Source organism: Eurypyga helias, unplaced genomic scaffold (assembly GCF_000690775.1).
Source record: "Eurypyga helias isolate BGI_N326 unplaced genomic scaffold, ASM69077v1 scaffold2108, whole genome shotgun sequence".
Taxonomy (NCBI): domain Eukaryota; kingdom Metazoa; phylum Chordata; class Aves; order Eurypygiformes; family Eurypygidae; genus Eurypyga; species Eurypyga helias.
In genome coordinates this window covers 1-17,626 of record NW_010266090.1, presented here as the reverse complement: position 1 = coordinate 17,626, position 17,626 = coordinate 1, and the positions used below count along the sequence as shown (strand labels likewise).

General features: G+C 54.7%; 3 protein-coding genes across 3 annotated transcripts in view; 2 read left to right on the top strand and 1 right to left on the bottom strand.

The window, feature by feature from the left end:
* CFAP57 (cilia and flagella associated protein 57) overlaps positions 1-6,408 on the top strand; it is a gene marked incomplete at its 5' end in the record, with an annotated part of 27,789 nt that extends 21,381 nt beyond the window's left edge. The window contains one exon of the mRNA XM_010156937.1: positions 6,369-6,408. Within this exon, the coding sequence (XP_010155239.1) occupies positions 6,369-6,408 (40 nt within the window). The remainder of the gene's footprint in view (positions 1-6,368) is intronic.
* A 2,091-nt stretch (positions 6,409-8,499) lies between these two features.
* Positions 8,500-9,152, top strand: TMEM125 (transmembrane protein 125). The gene is given in 2 exon segments (XM_010156935.1): positions 8,500-8,707; positions 8,710-9,152. Coding segments are annotated over 2 exon segments (651 nt in total).
* Positions 9,153-13,878: 4,726 nt separating this feature from the next.
* Positions 13,879-16,017, bottom strand: LOC104513539 (chromosome unknown open reading frame, human C1orf210; the record flags this gene model as incomplete). The annotated part of the gene is made up of 3 exons (XM_010156936.1): positions 13,879-14,243; positions 14,704-14,850; positions 15,510-16,017. Coding segments are annotated over 3 exons (1,020 nt in total), but the record flags the coding sequence as incomplete, so codon positions are not given.
* Between the last annotated feature and the right edge of the window lie 1,609 nt (positions 16,018-17,626).

Here is a 17,626-nt window from a genome sequence, read left to right as displayed (position 1 = left end):
AAACTCTGTAAGCCTTTTCTGCTATAATTCTAATCTGGTGTCATTTTGCTGCAAAAATCAACCTCAGCCTTTTATTTTCCAGAATGACTTGCCTGTGGCCATACAAAGGACTGCCCGCACTTAAGAGAGATGTCAGTGTTATTCCAAGCAGGTGTCCAGCCACAGACTGAAAATCAATTACCTTCCGAGGGCAGCCTTTGACTAGTGGCCAAGCACAATGGCTCAAGCCTCTGCCTCCTGTCTAGAGATGTGTTGTCTCATCCATTGCTAAACCTTCTTAGCAGGACAAAAAGGCAGCCCAGTTTCAGACTCTGAAATCTGAAATGAAGTCTAAACCTTGTGTCATAACTCCTATAACTTCGGTAAATTTATCTTCGCTTGTCTTTCTTCCAACATCTGCATTCCCTTCAGTTCAGTTTTTCAGTGAAATCCTTCTAAAAAGTTAGTCTGCAAAGCACTCGTGTATAGAAATAGGCAGGGAGTAATTTCTCTAATAACGTGGGGACAAAAAGTAAACTTTTCATCCTTTGTTGCCAGTGCATGACAGGGTCTCACTGATGTCACATACATCAGCAGTTTAAGCTACCGATTGAGCATGGAACTACATGGTATTGTAACAGCCAGTACGTTGCTGTTTCTGTTTCCCATCCTGAATTGTAGACAGCTGGCAAGTGCTTTCTGCATACTAGTAATAATGTTTTACAGAAGATGGTGGTGCCAAGGCTGGATAACGTGCAAGCTGTATTGCCATCAGGGATACTGGACTCATTTCCAGGGTAACACCATAGCAAAACAGGTGGTTCCACGAGCTCTTGTGACCTGGGAGAGTCCAGTTGAGTGCTTTGTCCATGAACGTGGAGCTGAGTTTCTTTAGTCCTACTTTTTTAATTTCACAGCTTTAACCTGTGTGAAGCACAGGTTTCACAAGAACAAAAGGAAGAAGTTACAGTGGAATTGGTCTGCTAATGTGCTAGCTTAACACCCTTTCTTCCTCCCTGCCTCCCCATATATTCATCTTGATACTTCCTGTACAGAAAGAGGATGTAATTAATGTAATTAGCAAATATTTTAGAAACTAGTTCCCTCTTAAATTTTCAGAACACGCCCCTTTTAATTTGCTAGACTCCCATGTGGTATAATTTTCCCCTCACTCTGTCAGAATAAATTGAGCGGTAGAAGCCATTGCTTTAATAGATGTGGTTTAGAGAAATGGAGTCGGATGGAAGAAGAACCTTGTCCTGATAAAAGGAAGAAGTATCTGCAGGTGAAGAATGATTTCTAAGTGTTGATTAATATGCTTAAAAGTATGCCCGTGTGTCACCCTCCTTAGAAAGATTGTAAAGGCAATATGAGGCCTGTTGGATGAAGCCTGGCTAGACAGCTGGCGAACTAGGTTCAAGAGGATTTTGTACTTGATTTTGTTGCTAAGGAGCAGCTAAAAAATATTTGTAAGGGAGACCATTAAAAGTCAAACACAGGAGGGTGTTACAACTGAGGTTTATCAGAGACCTGCTGGAAACAAAATAGATGCACAAGGCCTTTCTCTACTGGGAAAATTAGACCAAGGTCGATCTCCCACACACACGCCATAGAAATGTTTCACAATTAAGTTGTAACTGGATTCTGGGTTTGCACGCTAATGATCTGAATTCTCTCAGGGTGTGAAGACACCTTCCGCTTTCATCCTCCCATGGTCTGCATTGCCTGTTTCTTCTCTTGGTACCTCTCTAAAGGAGCTGGTGAGCATCTCATGCTCTTATAGAGTTACAGCCCACTGTGTGAAGTGAGTACATGGCTATCTTTAAAGCTGAATAAGGTTTCCACTTGGATGACGTGTTTGTTAACTGGCCTAACTGAAGGACAGGTTTTTCTGGGTAGGGGCAAGCTCATTGTTCAAGGGTGTTTGTATAGGGAAATCTACCACGTGCCATTTGCCATTTCAGGTTTGGGACAACAACCACTGGACTGATGATATTTCACAGGTTTCAAAAGTTCTGTCAGATTTTACTCAGACAAATTCCTGAAGCTCTCATGCTAATTGGTGTTTATTGTATTAGCATATCCTAAGCTTCCCTTCTCATAGCCTGCTAAAAAACTAGCATGCAACTTAACAACTGAGCCTTCCTTTCCATGGGTCAAGCAAGAGCTGGTGTTCAGCCCTGTTTTCTTCTTCCTACATCTCCCAAGAGGTTCTGCAGCTGCTCAGGCCCACAGTGTTCCCTTCTGCTGTCGAAGCCCAGCCCCAGAGGAGGGGGCATGCACTCAGCCTGGGACTCCCATTCCCCTGCTGGCTTCAACCTTCCTGCTTCTCCCTTTTTCCCTCTTCCTCTTTCAAGTGAGTCCTTTTCTGTTTCCCTAATCCCTCTCAAACTGGTCACCCTTTGCCTCCCGCTGGAGCACCAGGAATTCGGTTCTTCAGCAGGCCGGTGGGCTCTGCTGACGCCACTGTCTCCCATGGAGGGGGGGCATTGTGGCTGCCTGGCGATGGGGAGATGGCACTGCAGTTTGAAAAGTGGCATCTTGCCTGACTTCAGAGCCTGCCTGGACAAATGCCATGCCAAGATCCAGTCCTGATGCGTTCACGTGGCCCTGGCCTGGGCAGTAGTGCAGGAGCTATTTTATTTAATACCCCATCATACCAAATAGTTGCTGAATGAGTCAAATCCTCCCAGTACTGCCAACCTGGCTGCAGGCTCTCTCTCACCTGCTGCCTGGGAGCCCTGGCACCCCTTCACCTCCAGCGGGAGGAAATGAGCCACCTTTCAGGATGGTGTGCGGCCAGATCCTGCCAGGGGGGGAGGGACAGAGGGAGGGAGGAGTAGGCTCTGGAGCTTCTCCAAGGCCAGCAGCAGGTTTGCTGAGACGCCACCCTGCTGGGGAATGCACCTGCCCGGGCGAGAGGTGAGGGATTGCAGCCTATGTCGGCGCTGCCCGCACCAGGAAGGGGAGCCGGCAGGAGCACCTGCTTCTTGGCAGGCCGTTGCCGAAGGAAGGGAAGAGGTTTTCCCTGAGAGCTCCCTCAGTAGCTCGATCCAGCAGAAGGGAAGTCCGGAAAACCACTGCTGCCAGGCAGGAGCAGGGAACACTGCTGGGCTGGGGTGTGTGAGCAGCGTCCGCTGCAGGTGAGTGAGCCCTCCTCCCCGTGACCGTGACCGTGCGGTACTTCATCAGTACCTGCTGCCAGGCTTGGGGCTGCTTCAGACCTGCTGCTTAAGAGATCCTGCCTCTTGCCTCTGCGTCATTTCTTCCTTGTGCCATCCTGCTTCCTCTCAGCACATAAGGCTCATGATTTTCTAGTTCCTTTGAGGCTCCCAGGCCTCCCTTGGCAGGTGCATCAGGACAGGCTCCATGGGGTCGGGATGCTGGAGAGGAGGGGGAACATGGAACTTCAGAGCATGCCAAAGCTATCTAGATTTCTGTAAAAAGCCGCTGCATATTGACCCAGTTACAAGAAGCCCTCCAGCAGCCTTATCCCCAGAGCCCCGAGATGTGATGGAAGGTCTGCCATCACCCAGAGCTTCCCTGGGTCATCCCGAATGATGTCTGGTGGCAGGAGTGCTGGTGGGAGGGATGCTCGCTTCTGGAAAAACACTACCCCTCTGGCAGGGTAGAGAGGGTGGGCTCTCCCCAGGTGTAGATTGGATAAGATAGGTTTGTCTGGATTTTGAACACCCCTGGAAAGGAGGAGCACTGGAAATTGGTGTCAGACAAGAGTGTGGATCTCTTGCCAGGACAGACAGATGCCACATAAAAGCTCCATTACTCCCATCCCTGTGGGTTCCTCTAACCCCACTCCTGAGTTCTCAGGAGAAGAGAGAGGGTCTTCTCACATGTCCCAGGGCAGCAGCATCCATGCTCCCAGGGGCACGGATGGGCCTTGAACACTATGACCTTCAGAGCTTCTGCTTTGTGCATTGGCACTAATTCAGGCATAAAACAAAGTATATGAGCTTCATCCTCTTTGAGTCTACTAGGGAGTTGGAAAAATTGCACATAAGGATGGGAAAACAATTATGCCTGTTCTGGACTAGAGGTTTCTGTGGGGCTGGACAAGAGGTAACGTGAGCCACAGAGTCCATCCCAAACAGGCTCTGGCCAGACCTGGCCAGGAAGCAAGTAAGCTGTGAAGGACTGGAGAAGCAGGGGAAGGAGATGGCTCGTATCTGTTTGAGACTGTGAGGCGCTGTGGCTCTCATCTAGATTGTTCATGCAGATCATTTTATCTACTCTTACTTCACAGCAAATCTTGCCAGGCTCCTCTGGTCTCCCTGATGCTCACATAGCCCACATAGCTGCATAAAACCCCTCCGGAGCCTGTCCTGCCCCCAGGCTTCCCCTTCTGAACACTTGGGGTGAGCAAGCTCTCATGGAGTAGTACCCTGAGCTCAGGGAGAGGAGGGAAGTGAGGAATATTTCAACAGCTGAGCTGTATATGGCTCTGAAATGTCAGTGTTCATTAACACACAGTCTATGGCCTGTCAGATATCAGTCTGTCAGATATCAGACCATCAATCTGACATTAAAAGTCTACAGGTAAATAAATAAATGTCTGTACCATTCCCAGGCAGTCAGATGATGATCCTCAATTCCCAGGTAAATGTTGCCAGAATACAAAAAAAAACAAAAAAAAACCAAAAAAAAAAAAGCAGGCATTAACATTCTTGTTTTCCTGCATTCCCAGTGCATTCCTGTTCTTCCTCCCCAGCTGCCAGCCAGCAGTGGGAAAGGACAGACTGTCAGTCTTTTCCTGACATGTGGCCTTCAGTCAGAAAACATTGTGGGCTGGTCCTCTCTTCCTTTATTTTCTTACACACAAAGAAATGAGTGCTGAAGGTACTGAGTTCAGTATAAAGTAAATGGTGGAGGTAATGACCTGTGATTAGACGTTATCAAACTGGTTAATCCAATGGGCTGACTTAAACTCCCAAAGGGTCTGTGTTACGGTCTATCCCAGACCAGTGAGACCAGGCAGCCCGAAGAAGAGCTACAGAAGGGACAACTACTGTGGAAAGGCTGTCCTTCTCCCTGCTGGCAGAGCAGAGATCCCCAACCCTTCCTTTCTCTCGATCTGATCTGGGCAAACTGATGTGCTGCATAATGCCAAGAAACCAGATCAGCACGGCTGCTGTGAGAACTAGTCTTGTCCCTTCTGCAAAGAGCGGTGGGTGACAGCCCAGGGTAGGGCTGCTCCAGTTTAAAACATAAGGACAGTAGATTTTTCTTAAAAGGTATGCAGGTGAAGGAGAGGAGGCAACACAGCCACGCTGAGGAATTGGAAGCTGTAGTTACATTTAAGGAAAAATGTATGTGTGGTGAGGATGGTTAAACACTGGAATAATCGCAGAGGGGCTGCGGATCCTTCACCCTCGGCAGTATCCAGCACCGGAGTGGATGGAGCCTGGAGCTACTCAGCTGGATTTTGAGGTTAACTCTGGTTTAAGCAGGCAGTTGGGCCAGGTGACATCTCACGGTCCCATCCCACCTGAATTACTCTGTGATTCTGGGAGTAAAGATGCTGTCACTAGCAACACAAACCCCCACAGAAGCCCAAGCAAGTGTGGATGCTTATAGAGCAAAACACTGTATTCCCAGAACATTTTCAAACAGACACAAGGAACCATGGAGGCACACTCCAGCGGGAGCCTTTGCCTCTCCAGATCATTTGTTTCACAGAGGTTAATGTAACACTAGGAAATATGTGCCCGTAGAGGTCGTGCCTTATTTTGTTCTGTGGGCAGATGTTTTACCTTGCTCCCTGACCTTCCTCTGAGCAAATAAAATTAAAAAGGTTAAATTTTAAAAAGTAACATGAGAATGCAGTGCTGCAGCTTGATTTTCGGTCGTGTTCTCCTCCATTGTGGTTTGTGCTGTTGTGGTGTTTTTTAGGTGTTTTTTTTTGCTTACTGGTTGACTCATGACTTGTGTGCGCAACTTCGGTCAAGCAGCAGAAGGCCGCAGACTTTGCACTTCTCCAAGCTTTATGTTTTCTCAGTCTGAAATCTCCGTCTAATCTACAAACCTGCTATCTGCTAGACTCACCCGTTTGCTGGTAGGGAGGAGATAAGGCAGCTTTGGGCTTGTAGAAGGAAAGGCAGGAGGAAGTAGTGCTTAGCGCCCAGCTGGTTTGCATAGGCTGGGGCAATGTCTCCAGGATGAACATCTTCTCACCCCCTGGCTTCAAAAGTGCCCCACAACACTGTCACCTTCTTGGGGACCTGTGTCCCTGGCACGCGTGCCTGTGCAGACTCTGTGAGGTACCTGCTGCTTCATGTGGAAGTGAGCTGGTTCCCAGCAGGCACAAATCAGCATGCTCAAGCACGTCTTCTTTTTGCTCTCTAATGGGTGCTTTCTGATTGCTCTGGCTCTAGCCAGGGGCTGCAGAACTCCCACAGACCTACAGGCAAGTGAACCCTCTGGAGCATGGGCTTCTGTGTCCCAGCCCACTCCCTGCCCAGGTGATTCAAGCACCAGCAGCCACACATGGAATCAGCACACGGAGCGATGGGTCCTGGGCCTGCATACCCGTGGTGGCTAGAGACTTCCCGGACACGTGCTGCCAGCTGGCAGCGTGCCCTGAGCCACGTCCAAAGTGACCTCATGCTCCATCACGGCCGGGGAGTGACTCAGGAGGAGCTTGGCCTGACACTGTCAGGCAGTGTCTGGCTCAGGCACGCACACACTATTGTCCTCCCTCTCCCCCACCCCACATTGGCTTGTCCCTGATGGAGGAGGATTTTGGGGCGTTTGTGGGTAGCAAAGGCAGTGCCATAAGGGGATGTGGTCTGTGGAGACTGTCTGAGGACCAGGAGAGCTGTGGGTGGTGTGTGCAGAGCTGCCCTGCGTGGAGGTCACACATCGTCCCACCCATCCGTAATGAGCCCAGAGGTCCGGTGCCACGCAGAGCAGGGCAGAGAGACAAGTGGGGTGTTTGGTGGGGGCTGATGGGCTCCTGGAGACCCATTTCTAGCAGGCAGGGTGCTGCGTGGCCACCCCCCCTGCCCAGGAGAAGTGACACAGCTCTGACACAAGGGACCTACATCAGTTCTTGTCCCACCGCGGGCTCCTGCGGGACCCTGAGCGGTTTGTGTGCATATGCCTGTGATGGCCGAGGGTGCATTGTCATGTTCTGGGGGTGACTGGAGAGGCAATTCAGGGGTCTCCAGGGTCTGCCCCATGTCTCAAAACTCAGCCATACCTGAGCTTCACCAGACACCCCTGTGCTGCCCTCCCCAGCAGCTCTCCTTGCTGTGGGTATCAGCGATGCTGGAGGGTTCCTCTGGGGCTGTGGGACCAGCTGGAAAGGGATGTTACGGGAAAGAAATGCAAGTGGTTTCCACACTTGGTGTAAAACTGTACCCAGAGATGCGTTAAGGGGGGCAGGATGCTGGGGAGGTGATGAGCCTGGGAAGCCAGGCTGCGGGTTGAGACAGGGGGACCCCAGCTAAGCACAGCACCACGGAACCCGCCTCCACCCTGCAGCCGCCCATGCCCTTGCCCTGCTCCCCTCCGGGGATGCAGTGCTTCAAGGACCAGGAGCAGAGAGGAGAGCAAAACTGCAGGGTTCCAGGTCCCTGATGTTCGGGGGCTCTTTCCAGGGGAGTGCTGAGACCACTGGAGATGTAACCATCACGTATCTTTAAGGGACTTGGGAGCGGACAGCCGGTAGTGCAGGTGTAGGGACCGAGCGGAGGATGTGCAGCAAGGACAGCTCTCGCTCTTCCAGCAACTGGACTGGAAGGGTTAAGCCCTGGTCCTGACCCCCACCTCCCGCTGCCGTTCTGGGCAGCAGAGCCAGTTGGTGACAAGAGGCTGATGCTGATGAGGGAGCATGTGAAGCCGGAGCTGTGAATAGGGCTTTATCCCAGGAGGGACCTGCCTCTGCTCTGTCCCTGCCCTGCTGCCAGCACCAGCTGCAGGCAGAGTCCTGTGGGCAGTGACATGCCAGTAGCCTCTGCGCAGGGCACGCAGGGCTGGGGGGGCAGGAGACTCGCCTGGGGCACACTGGGGTCCCCCCGCAGTGGCAGGAGGTCTACTGGGAAGACATGTGTGGCTGACCTGTGCTCCAACTCACGGGGCTTTTGTGAGGGGAAGGTCTGCAGGGCAGCCCTGAGCAACCGAGGCCTGAAGTTTGGCAGACGGTTGTTTGGTGCAGGGAGCAGGGTTTTTCTGTTTAATGCTATCTTCTCTTTTTGACTCTTTCAGATGAAACACACAGGAAAGGAAGGACACAGCCCTGGTCGTTCCCTTGCGATGCTGCTCTGGGGATGCTCCACCACATCCTGCAGTCCTGCCTGAGGGGTGGGCTCAGCCCCAGCACAGGAACCTTACCTGTCCAGGGGGCACTGCTGCAGAAGGGAGCTCCACCAGGCTCCTGAGAATGAGGCAGAGGCAACCCTGCTTGGGAAATGTGTCTGTCATCGCACCCATTGCTGCCTTGACCCTCCACTTCGCTGTAAGGATCTAGATCCATCTCTGCCCCTCCGCACCCAGCTGCCCATCATGCCGGAGCTGGCAGAGCCGAGCACCCCCCGCACCCCTGCCGATGCGGACCACATCCAGAGGAATATCCTGGAGGAGCATGTGGAGCTCTGGTGGTTCCAGGACCCCAAGAAGTCCATCCTGTGCTACGGGATGGCTGTGGTGCTGATCCTGGCCTGCGGGATTGGGGGCATCATCCTGCTGTATAGCACAAGCAGCCGGTCTGGGGAGCCGTGGGCACCACGCTCTGCCTCCTGGCCCTGCTTGTGCTGCTGAAGCAGCTGCTGAGCTCTGCAATCCAGGACATGAACTGCATCCGCAGCCGGGATCAGATCGAGCTCCTGAAGAGCGGGGGGTTCTCAGACTGCCTGGTGCTGCTGCTCAGCGCTCTGGTGCTGCTGGTCTGCGGGGTCGTGCTCACCATCCTCTCCACCACGACCATGCAGCTCAGCCCTGCGCGGCCGCTGGCCAGCATGTTCACCAGCGGGGTTGTCCTCCTGACGGCCGGCAGTGCCATCCTCCTCTGCCTGCTGCTCTACCTGCTCTGCACCTCCTGCCGCCAGGCTGCTCCTCGGAGCCTGGAGACCGGCGACATCCGTGTCTTCACCATCTCCGGCCGCCTCGCTGCAAACAGGCGGCTGCCTCCCACCTCCAGCATGGCCAACCTAATCTGACCCAGGACACCCTGCATGAGCTTCACTGGATGCAGCCCCTCAGCAGGGCTTGTGCCAGCCTTTACCCCAGGAAGGGTGAGCGTTGCGCTGTGCCTTGCACTTCTTTCGGAGATGACTGGCATTTGCTTTGCCCAGGCTGATGGAGCAGCAGAGACCTGGGGTGCCTGGATGGGCTCTGTGACCCGGCACGCTGGTCCGGTTGGTGTTTCATCCCTGCAAAGCCCCTGTGTCAGCTGCTGCCTGCATGGCTGTGACCCCGGCCACAGGGTTAAGGTGAGCCTGTCCTGTACCCCGGGACCTCAGCACCTGCTCGATTCCTGCAGTTCCTGGAGCCATGTCGTGCGCTCTCCTGGCAGGAGGGGCTGTGATTGTGGGCGGTATAGAACCACTCGGTGCTCTGGGCAGAGCAAGGTAGAGCCTCTGATGAACGGCAGGAAGCATTCTGCCTCAGTGGGCAGTGCAAGTGAAGGGAGCTCGGTGGGAGGTACGGCTGCAGGGTTGCTCCCGGGAAAGCACCAGTGTGTCTGTGGAAGTGAGCATGGGATTTGCATGGGATTCTGTGTGCCAGAGCCCCAGCATGGCTGGACCTGGCATGAAATGTCATTTGTGTTTGCAATGCCAGGATCTGTTCCAGTATTACATTTCTGCAGCCCACCGTCTTCTGGGGCTTATCAAAGGGGTGATCAAAGGGTGTTGGTGTCAGGGCTCTGGTGGGTTATCAGTGCTGGACTGGGTGCTGGGGCTTTGTTGTCACACCAGCATGCTCCAGCCACATGAGCCTCAAACAGCAAGGTGCAGTTGCTGGGGGATAGTGCTGGGATGCCCAAATCCTGGGGCTGGGGCTGCTGCCCTGCAAGGGCGGTGCGAGAGGGGATTGCTGTTGCCCTCCGACATCAGTTTCCCGATTGCTCTGCTGCCACAGGAGCACTGCAGCTCTTCCCAGTCCCTGCGTGTTCCCTTGCTGTTTGTCTCCCATGTGCTGCAGCTGCTGCAGGGCAGAAAAGTTCTGCTGCCACTCGGGCCTTACCTGGAGCTTTTTGGTATTTTATCTCTACAAGGTGTCTATCACTGAGGTGCCTTTCCCAAAGGCAGACTAACAGTTCACCCCCAGGAGCTTTTCCTGTGACTTGAGGCTAATCTACCTGCCAGTCTCATTTTCTCCATAGACCCAGGAAGCATTTCCCTACCCTTTCCACAGACAGATCCTAACCTCCTCGCAAAGCTGCTCCTGTGCACCTTCTCTTTCTCTTTATCTTCCTGCCTGTTCTCTCCTCCCCCTCACCTGAGCTGCTCTGCCCCAGCTGTTATTTTTGCTCATTCTTTGCTAAATTCCCTCTGCAATGGAAGAAGACTGAGCTACTCTTTTTTGGTGTCTGGCCTCAGCAACAGCGTGGCTCTCTGTCCGTGTTACACCTGGAGGCAGTGTCAGAGCCCAGCATCAGGGAACCCACCAGGAATACACCGGGCAATGGGGATTTCATCCCTTTGCAGCTCCAGCCCAAACCATCCCTGAGGCACTCAGATCTCATGAGGGCACTTCTGTATTCATCCGCTCCTGCCCTGCTCCCGCCAGCTTTCCCTCCCCCCACAGCCTTGGATTATTCTCCCCAAAGTATGGGAACATCATTTTGGCTTTTCTTCTCTGGATCTCAGTTATTTCTACATTTTCCTCTTCCACTTTCACATCATCTATTGATTTTATTAAACTGCTGTTTCCTCCTCTCTCTGCATCACTCCCCTTGCTCTGCCCAAGGATCCAGAGGGTGTTACTAAGCTCAGGTCCTTCTGTGCTAAATCCTCTGCAACGCAAAGAGCCGTCCTTCCCCGCTGTTTGACTCCGGGTCCATCAGGGACCCCTGTGCGTACACAGGGACAGGCCGGAGCTAGACAGTTTTGCACCATCACCATTGCTGCTGCTCTGTACGTCTGTGTCGGTGTGTGTGAAGTTATGCCAAGCTGCACCGTCTCTGCCCGCATCAGCGCTTCAGCGGTTACACCAGCTCCCCTGACCTGCAGGTGTGGACAGGCCGCAGCTGCCTGCACACCAGCTGTTTTGCACATCTGGGCATTTCTGTGAAGGTGCGTGACTGTGCCCAGCTCGCAGCTCCATGCTGCTGGCGTATCAATGTGAATCCTCCCCTCCATAACCCCTTCAAAATGTGCCCCAAGCGCCCATGAACTGTGCTAGGACAGGATGCTCCTGTCAGCACCCTGAGGAGACAAGGGCAGAGGAGAGGCTGTCTCGGAGGGCGGCGGGTCGGGGGCTGGCTGATGGACATTTCTCGCCTCTGCCGCAGCGGTGCTGGCTTGGTCCTTTCTCCGTTCCTCTGTTGCGCGTGGAAATACGTAATAAAGTGTTGCAGAAGCCGACCATGTGGAGGGCTAGTGCTTGAGTGACCGCCTCTCCGCGGAGCGGGAGGTGGCAGGGCTGTGCAGAGCTGGCTCCTGCTCAGGCTGAGCCCAGGGCAGACACCATGACAGCCCGGGGTCCCTCCTGTGCCTGTGGTTTCGGCCCCTCAGCTAGTGTGGCAATGCCACCGCGGCCCCCAAATGCTTGTACTTATTTCCTCAAACACGACTCCCACCTCCAGATGTGCGAGCATCTCCCTCTGCTTATGGACCTAGACATGGATCCCTTACCACCACCCCGTGAACCCAAGACCTCTCTGTGCCCCTGACAGATCTCACGTGGGGCACACAAAGCCTCAGGAACATGTCAGTGTGGCTGGTTTGTTTACGGAGAAGCTGTTTCACCCTGCGGTAGGGCTGAGCCTCCCAGCAGCAGCTGCTACCTGCAACAAGCCTGGAACCAGTCTGCCTGCATACCTGCCCCTGCTCCCTTCGCCAGCCTCCCTCTGTCCTTCTGGCAGCTTCCTGGGGGGACCTCTACGGGAAGGCTCTACTTTTCTGCTCTGACCCCCTGGTATTCCCAGCCCCACATGCCAGACGCAGCCGAAAAACAGCCACATCTGCTCAGTTAGAGCATAAATGGGTGGGCTGACCGGCAGGGTCAGAGTAAACAAACAACCCATCACAGGTATTGAGGGACGAGAGTGAGCAAGATCCTGGATAAATTTGCTTGGGCAGTTGTATTTTGAATCTCTTTTAAGACATTGCTGAGACCAACAGTAAAATACTGGATCTAGCACGAGTTCATGTGATTAAAAAGCTCAGAAAATACCCTCCAACGGTAACTGAAATGCATTTTCTCAGCCCTCAGACTTCAGTCTCCCATCTTACCTGAAAGATGTTAGAAATTTCCAAAATTTTCAGCATATACAGTATTTTCAGAGGTAGCTGTTAAGATGAGCCCAGAAGGCAAAACATGAGGCAGTAACTGCAAAAGCAAAGCTTGTGCAGAAATATGGCATTGAAGAGGGAAACTGGCTGATCACCGAAACAAGCCAGCAGGTTTTTCTCTTCCTCATGGCTTCAAACGGCACGTTTCCCCTCTGGAAGGTGCTTCAAGTCACTGGCCTCCATCGCACATCCAACGCCTGAGCCAGTCATCCCCTTTGGTTTCCATCTCTGACGTGTATTAGTTACCTTTGTACACAATGTGCTCTACGGATACCTTAATAAGCAGAGAAATAAAAAGACGGTTTACAGTGAAATGGAGGTTTGAAGGTGATGGGGAATCAACCCTGTGGCAGGGCTGCAGGTAATGCCATCCCTCTGATGGTGCTTCATGCTCCGGCATACGATGGAGAGATTCCCTGGCTATCACAGACAGTAACAACTGGGCTGTGCCCTGGGAAATGTTCCCAGCCTGGTGAATCACTTACTAAGGATGAATGCTGCTGCTCCCTGCTCCTACCTCCAGCGTGACCCACGCGGGCACGATCAGCTACAGCAGAAACAACGCGGAGTTACCTATGTCTCACATGCTGTTTATCGCACCACAAAGATGACAGGAATGCAAAAATTACAGTGGTCGTGTAACTCCAGAGTTAGAGGCACAGACAGGACTCTCATGGGTGCCGGGGGTCAGGGCTGTCTTGCCCCAGAGCATGCGCCTGCCGGACACTGCAACCCACGTCACCACCGAGTTTGCTCCGCTCCACGGAGCTGACATGGGAAAGTGCCTTTCTAGCACGTCTTGCTGAAGAGGGAAGAGAGAAAACCAGGAAGGAACACAGCAGGAAGCAGCACTGGAGGCTGCGCAGAAACCCTGTGACAACGCAGCAGGGCTGCCTGTGGCAGCTCAGGTAACAGATGTGTTTGCACAGCAGCGTTCGTGCCACAGACCTGTTCTCTCGCCAGCGCGGTCAACAAGGAATGTGTTTATGGTCCTTGAAAGCGCATGCCAAGAAAGCCGTACCCCAGCTGTGGGGCTGGGGTCTCCTCCCAGCACTGCTGCTGGAGGAGCCCAAACAAACCACTGCAGGCAGAGGCAGGGTTAAATCATGCTTTAATCACACCCTGGCATGATGCACGTTGAGGGACTGAGCAGGGCTGGGCGCAGCACTGTGGGGCAGTGGGACCAGTGCCAGAGACCCCGCAAGGAGCACAGGGCAGGCTCCTCTTCCCACCCTACCAGGCTGCCTGGGTGCAATGGGCACCATCTCCTTCATCCTCAGCATCCGAGCAGGGCTGGGAGAGCAGCAGTGGGTCTGGTGTCCCCGTGCCAGTGCAGCACCACCGGACTCACGCTGGGGCACCGCGTAGCATCTGCCTTCAGCCTCCATCACCATTCCAAGCCAATCCCTTCTCCCCCGCTGCAGGCTCAGAGGGAGAGGTGCAACTCCTGCTCCTCTTTCTCCGGCAGCTGCTCGCTTGGCTGGATGTAGTTGTCCTCGATGAAGCCGTCATCATCCTCAGCTTGCAGGTCGTCAGCACCCGGGATGGGGTGGCTCTTGCTGGCACCCTGGCCTGAGGAGCCCCTCTCCCAGCTGCTGCCGTTCTCCATGGGGCTGCCTCCGATTGAGCTGGTTTCGGGCAGCGGCCGGTGGCGGTAGCTGGCGAAGTTCTTGTGGAAGATCTTGCATTTGGCAGCCAGCGCGATCAGGATAGAGATGCCGATTGCTGCCACCAGGAAGCCCACCAGGTATGGCCAGCTCCTTCCCCCCTTCCCAGAGGGTGGTGTGGTGGCTGCGGCACAGGAAAGGCACATCAGGGCATGACAGGTCAGCCTGCGGCATACCCAGAGCTCCACTGCAGCCAGCCCATGAACGCCTGCACCACGCAGCCAGCGCTGGCTTTCATCAGGAGCCACAGAGGTGCTCTTCACCGAGGGCTAGCTCCCAAGGGTGCCTGCACACTGCAGGGAAAACTGCCAGAGAGCTGTCTGATACTGGGGCTCACCACCATGGAGTCTGTGTTCTGTGTGGCTGTGTGGCATCTGCAAACTTTTCCGTTGCAAAGCCAACAAACCCCTCCAGGTGTGGCCATGTCCCCACGGAGCCACTGCTGAAGGCCACTGTCCCCACGGAGCCACTGTGCAGCCTGGGCCCCTGGGGCTGTGTCCTGCAGAGCCTGTGCTCCCCACCGGGGGTGACGGAAGGCAGGAGGGAGCGAGGCTTATGGGCACCGCCGTAGGTGCACAACTTACTGTTGCCATGGGTCACTGTGATCTGCTGCGCCGTGCTGATCCCCCGAGGAAACCGCTGCTTCACCTGGCAGCCCAGATCCTGGGAATCCAGAGCCACGACCTCCCGGCCCCGCAGCCCCGGGGGTGATGCGCAGGTCACCTGCGCAGCTGGGAGACACATGGGTTAAGGTGGGATGGGGGGGTCTTTGCCCATCCCCTCCCCAGTCTAGGGAAGGTGCCCCCTGCTTGCTCCTGGGCTGATGGGACACGTGGCTCTGCCCTCCCGCCTCGCCAGCCCTCAGCACATTGAAAAACGCAAGCAGAGAAAAAATTCCCTGACCAAGGAACTGCGCAAGTGTGTGACCATGATTAGGATGTTCCTTTTAACTGGATAATGCCAAATTCACAGACACTGATAGAAACCCCACTGTCGCAGAGCTGCTCTCGCCTGGGAGCTGAGCTCAGAGGGTCAGAGCCTGATCCTGCTCCACCGGAGGAGCTGCCAAGTGCTCAGCAGCTCTTGAAAATGTGGTCACGCCATGTAGATATGCAAAGGTGGATTATGGGGCTGAACTGTACGTGCAGCCCCTTTCCCAGAGGAGTGGCTAACTTATGCTGCCTGTTGTGCCTTCAAATCTTTGGTATCGTGTAACTGCAAGTGAGGAACTGACACACGTTTCAGTTGTGTCCCTCGACAGGGAGGGAGAGGTCCCTGGAGAGCCATCGCGCAGCCTGCCCAAGGGCTGGAGCAAAAGGATCGAGTGGGACCCTTGCACCCGGGGTTCGTCCTGTCCGACCCCTCTCCTGCCACCCCCCCAGCCTCTCACCTTGCCTGCGCTGTAGCCACCGCTGCAGAGGGTGCACAGCGCAGTTGCAGACCCAGGGGTTCCCTTCCAGCCGGACCTGTGGGACTGCCTCCATCCACTGCAGGCTCCAAGTGTCCACAGAGCTCAGCGCGTTGTGCTGCAGGTCCAGGTGGAAAAGAGCCTTCAGTGGCAGGAGGAAAGGGACCTCAAGCTCATGCAGACTGTTGTTTCTTAGCAGCAGGGTGTGCAAGTTTCCCAAGCCCTCAAAAGCGTCGGTGTGGAGGTAGGCGATGCCGCAGCTGCTCAGGTCCAGCAGGCGCAGTGCCCCCAGGTTGGAGAAGACCGCTGGGCTCAGCTCCAGCGGGGCATTGCTGGAGAGGTTGAGGGAGCGCAGGGAAGGGAGGTGCATCAACAGAGTCCCATGACGGGGCACGACCAAGGAGTTGAAGGAGAGGTCCAAACCAGTGATGTTGCTTGGAAGAGAACTTGGAGCGTGCAGGAGGCTCTTCCCACTGCAGTCGGCCCATCCCTGGGAAAAAAAGAGCTGTCTGAGATGGGTTCTCTGTGCTGGGATCTCTAGGACGAGAGTCCCCAGAAGTTCAAATGGTTTGATTAATTATCCTTGCAGAGTTTAAAAAAGCAAAGACACAAACAGGTTTAAAAAACACATGAGCTGCTAGTTTGGTGTGAGCCAGGATAAATGTGAGCAGGACAGCCCAGGACTGAGAGCAGCCAGCTGAAGGAGTAAAGGAGGAACATGGAGAGCGGCGGGGAAACCCCAACAGACAGGGTGGGTGCAACGGGACCAGGTTGTCACCCTCCTGTCCTCCCTTTCAGGGCAGGTCAGCTTGCAGAGTGCCTTCCTCTTCCTGTCCCAGATCCCTGCCTCCAGCCCCCGGGGAGCTCTTCCGTGACACAAGGTCATACTCCCAGCTGGGGCAGGGAAGCAGGCGAGACCCCTGCCCACAAGAGCAGGCAGGCTGGGGCACCCAGCCGGCCCCCCGCCCCAGGCCCCCCCGCCAAGAGCTGCTCCCAAGGGCCTGTGCAGGATATCGCACCCACGCCTCCGGTCTTCCTGCGTTTCTGGGGATAGAGTGAGTGGCAGTGGCTTAGTGCAGGCTGGCTGTGTCTATACCAGCGAACAGAACAGACCAGGGACCACTCGCTGTCCCGAAAGGCCAGCAGTGCGTGGGGTCAACTAACATGGGTGGATATTTTTTCACCTGAAAAACAGGGTGGCCAAATTCCAGCTGGTTTTGGGGAGCAGTCCCCAGCATGTGTTACTTCTGCCTGGGCTTTATGTGGGAGATGGCCAGCTGTCCAAACTGAAGCTGCCAGAGAGCAGGTTAGCAATTTCAGTTTGGCTGGGCTGGCCCGAGCTCCTGTTCAATGCCACACTTGGGCCCCGTGGGCAAAAATGCTGTGCTGGAAGCTTGCTGCGGTCCACAGTCCCAGGTTTCTAGATCTGGCTGCTTTCCAGCTAGCCAGCCTTTCTGTTTCTTTACTTCGCATGTGATCACCCCTCCTGTTGCGCTCCTGTTCACCAAAATCTCCTATCAGGCCCTGCCGTCCCTGCTCACCAGAGGAACAGATGTGCGCTTATAAACCTGGGCTGCCGAGGACTGGGTTATAATGGGGCTGAGCCACGGGGACACCGACCAGGTCCTGTCTCGAGCTCCAACAGGGCTGGGCTCAGGGAGGCTGGTGAAAACAGTGCAAACCTTTTGAGGGAGTATCTGAGAGCCCAGTGGGCAGCGCTGCCCTGCCTCATCTGCCCACCACAGCTGCTTTTCCTGCCTCCCAGCTCCCACCCAGTGGAGCCGAGCTGTTGGCTGTGGCACTTGTCCCAGCGGGATGTGTTAGTTATCGTTCCTGCTCCTTGCCAGGTGCTCAGCGATCCTGCCCCACGGCTGTCCTGACCCTGGCTTCAATCACTGTGCACCAGAGAAGGGAGCGAGGGGCTGGGAACCCCTTGGGGCCATGTCTTGCTGCTGCCTTATGGGCAGCTGTGCTACGGCTGCAGCCAAGAGACCCCCCGGAATCAGAAACGTCATGGCTCAGACAAGGCTTTGCCAGCCCTGCCGTGCTCTCGTGAGCGCTCTGGACAATGTGAGGTGTTAAGGCTGGAGCTGTGTCGT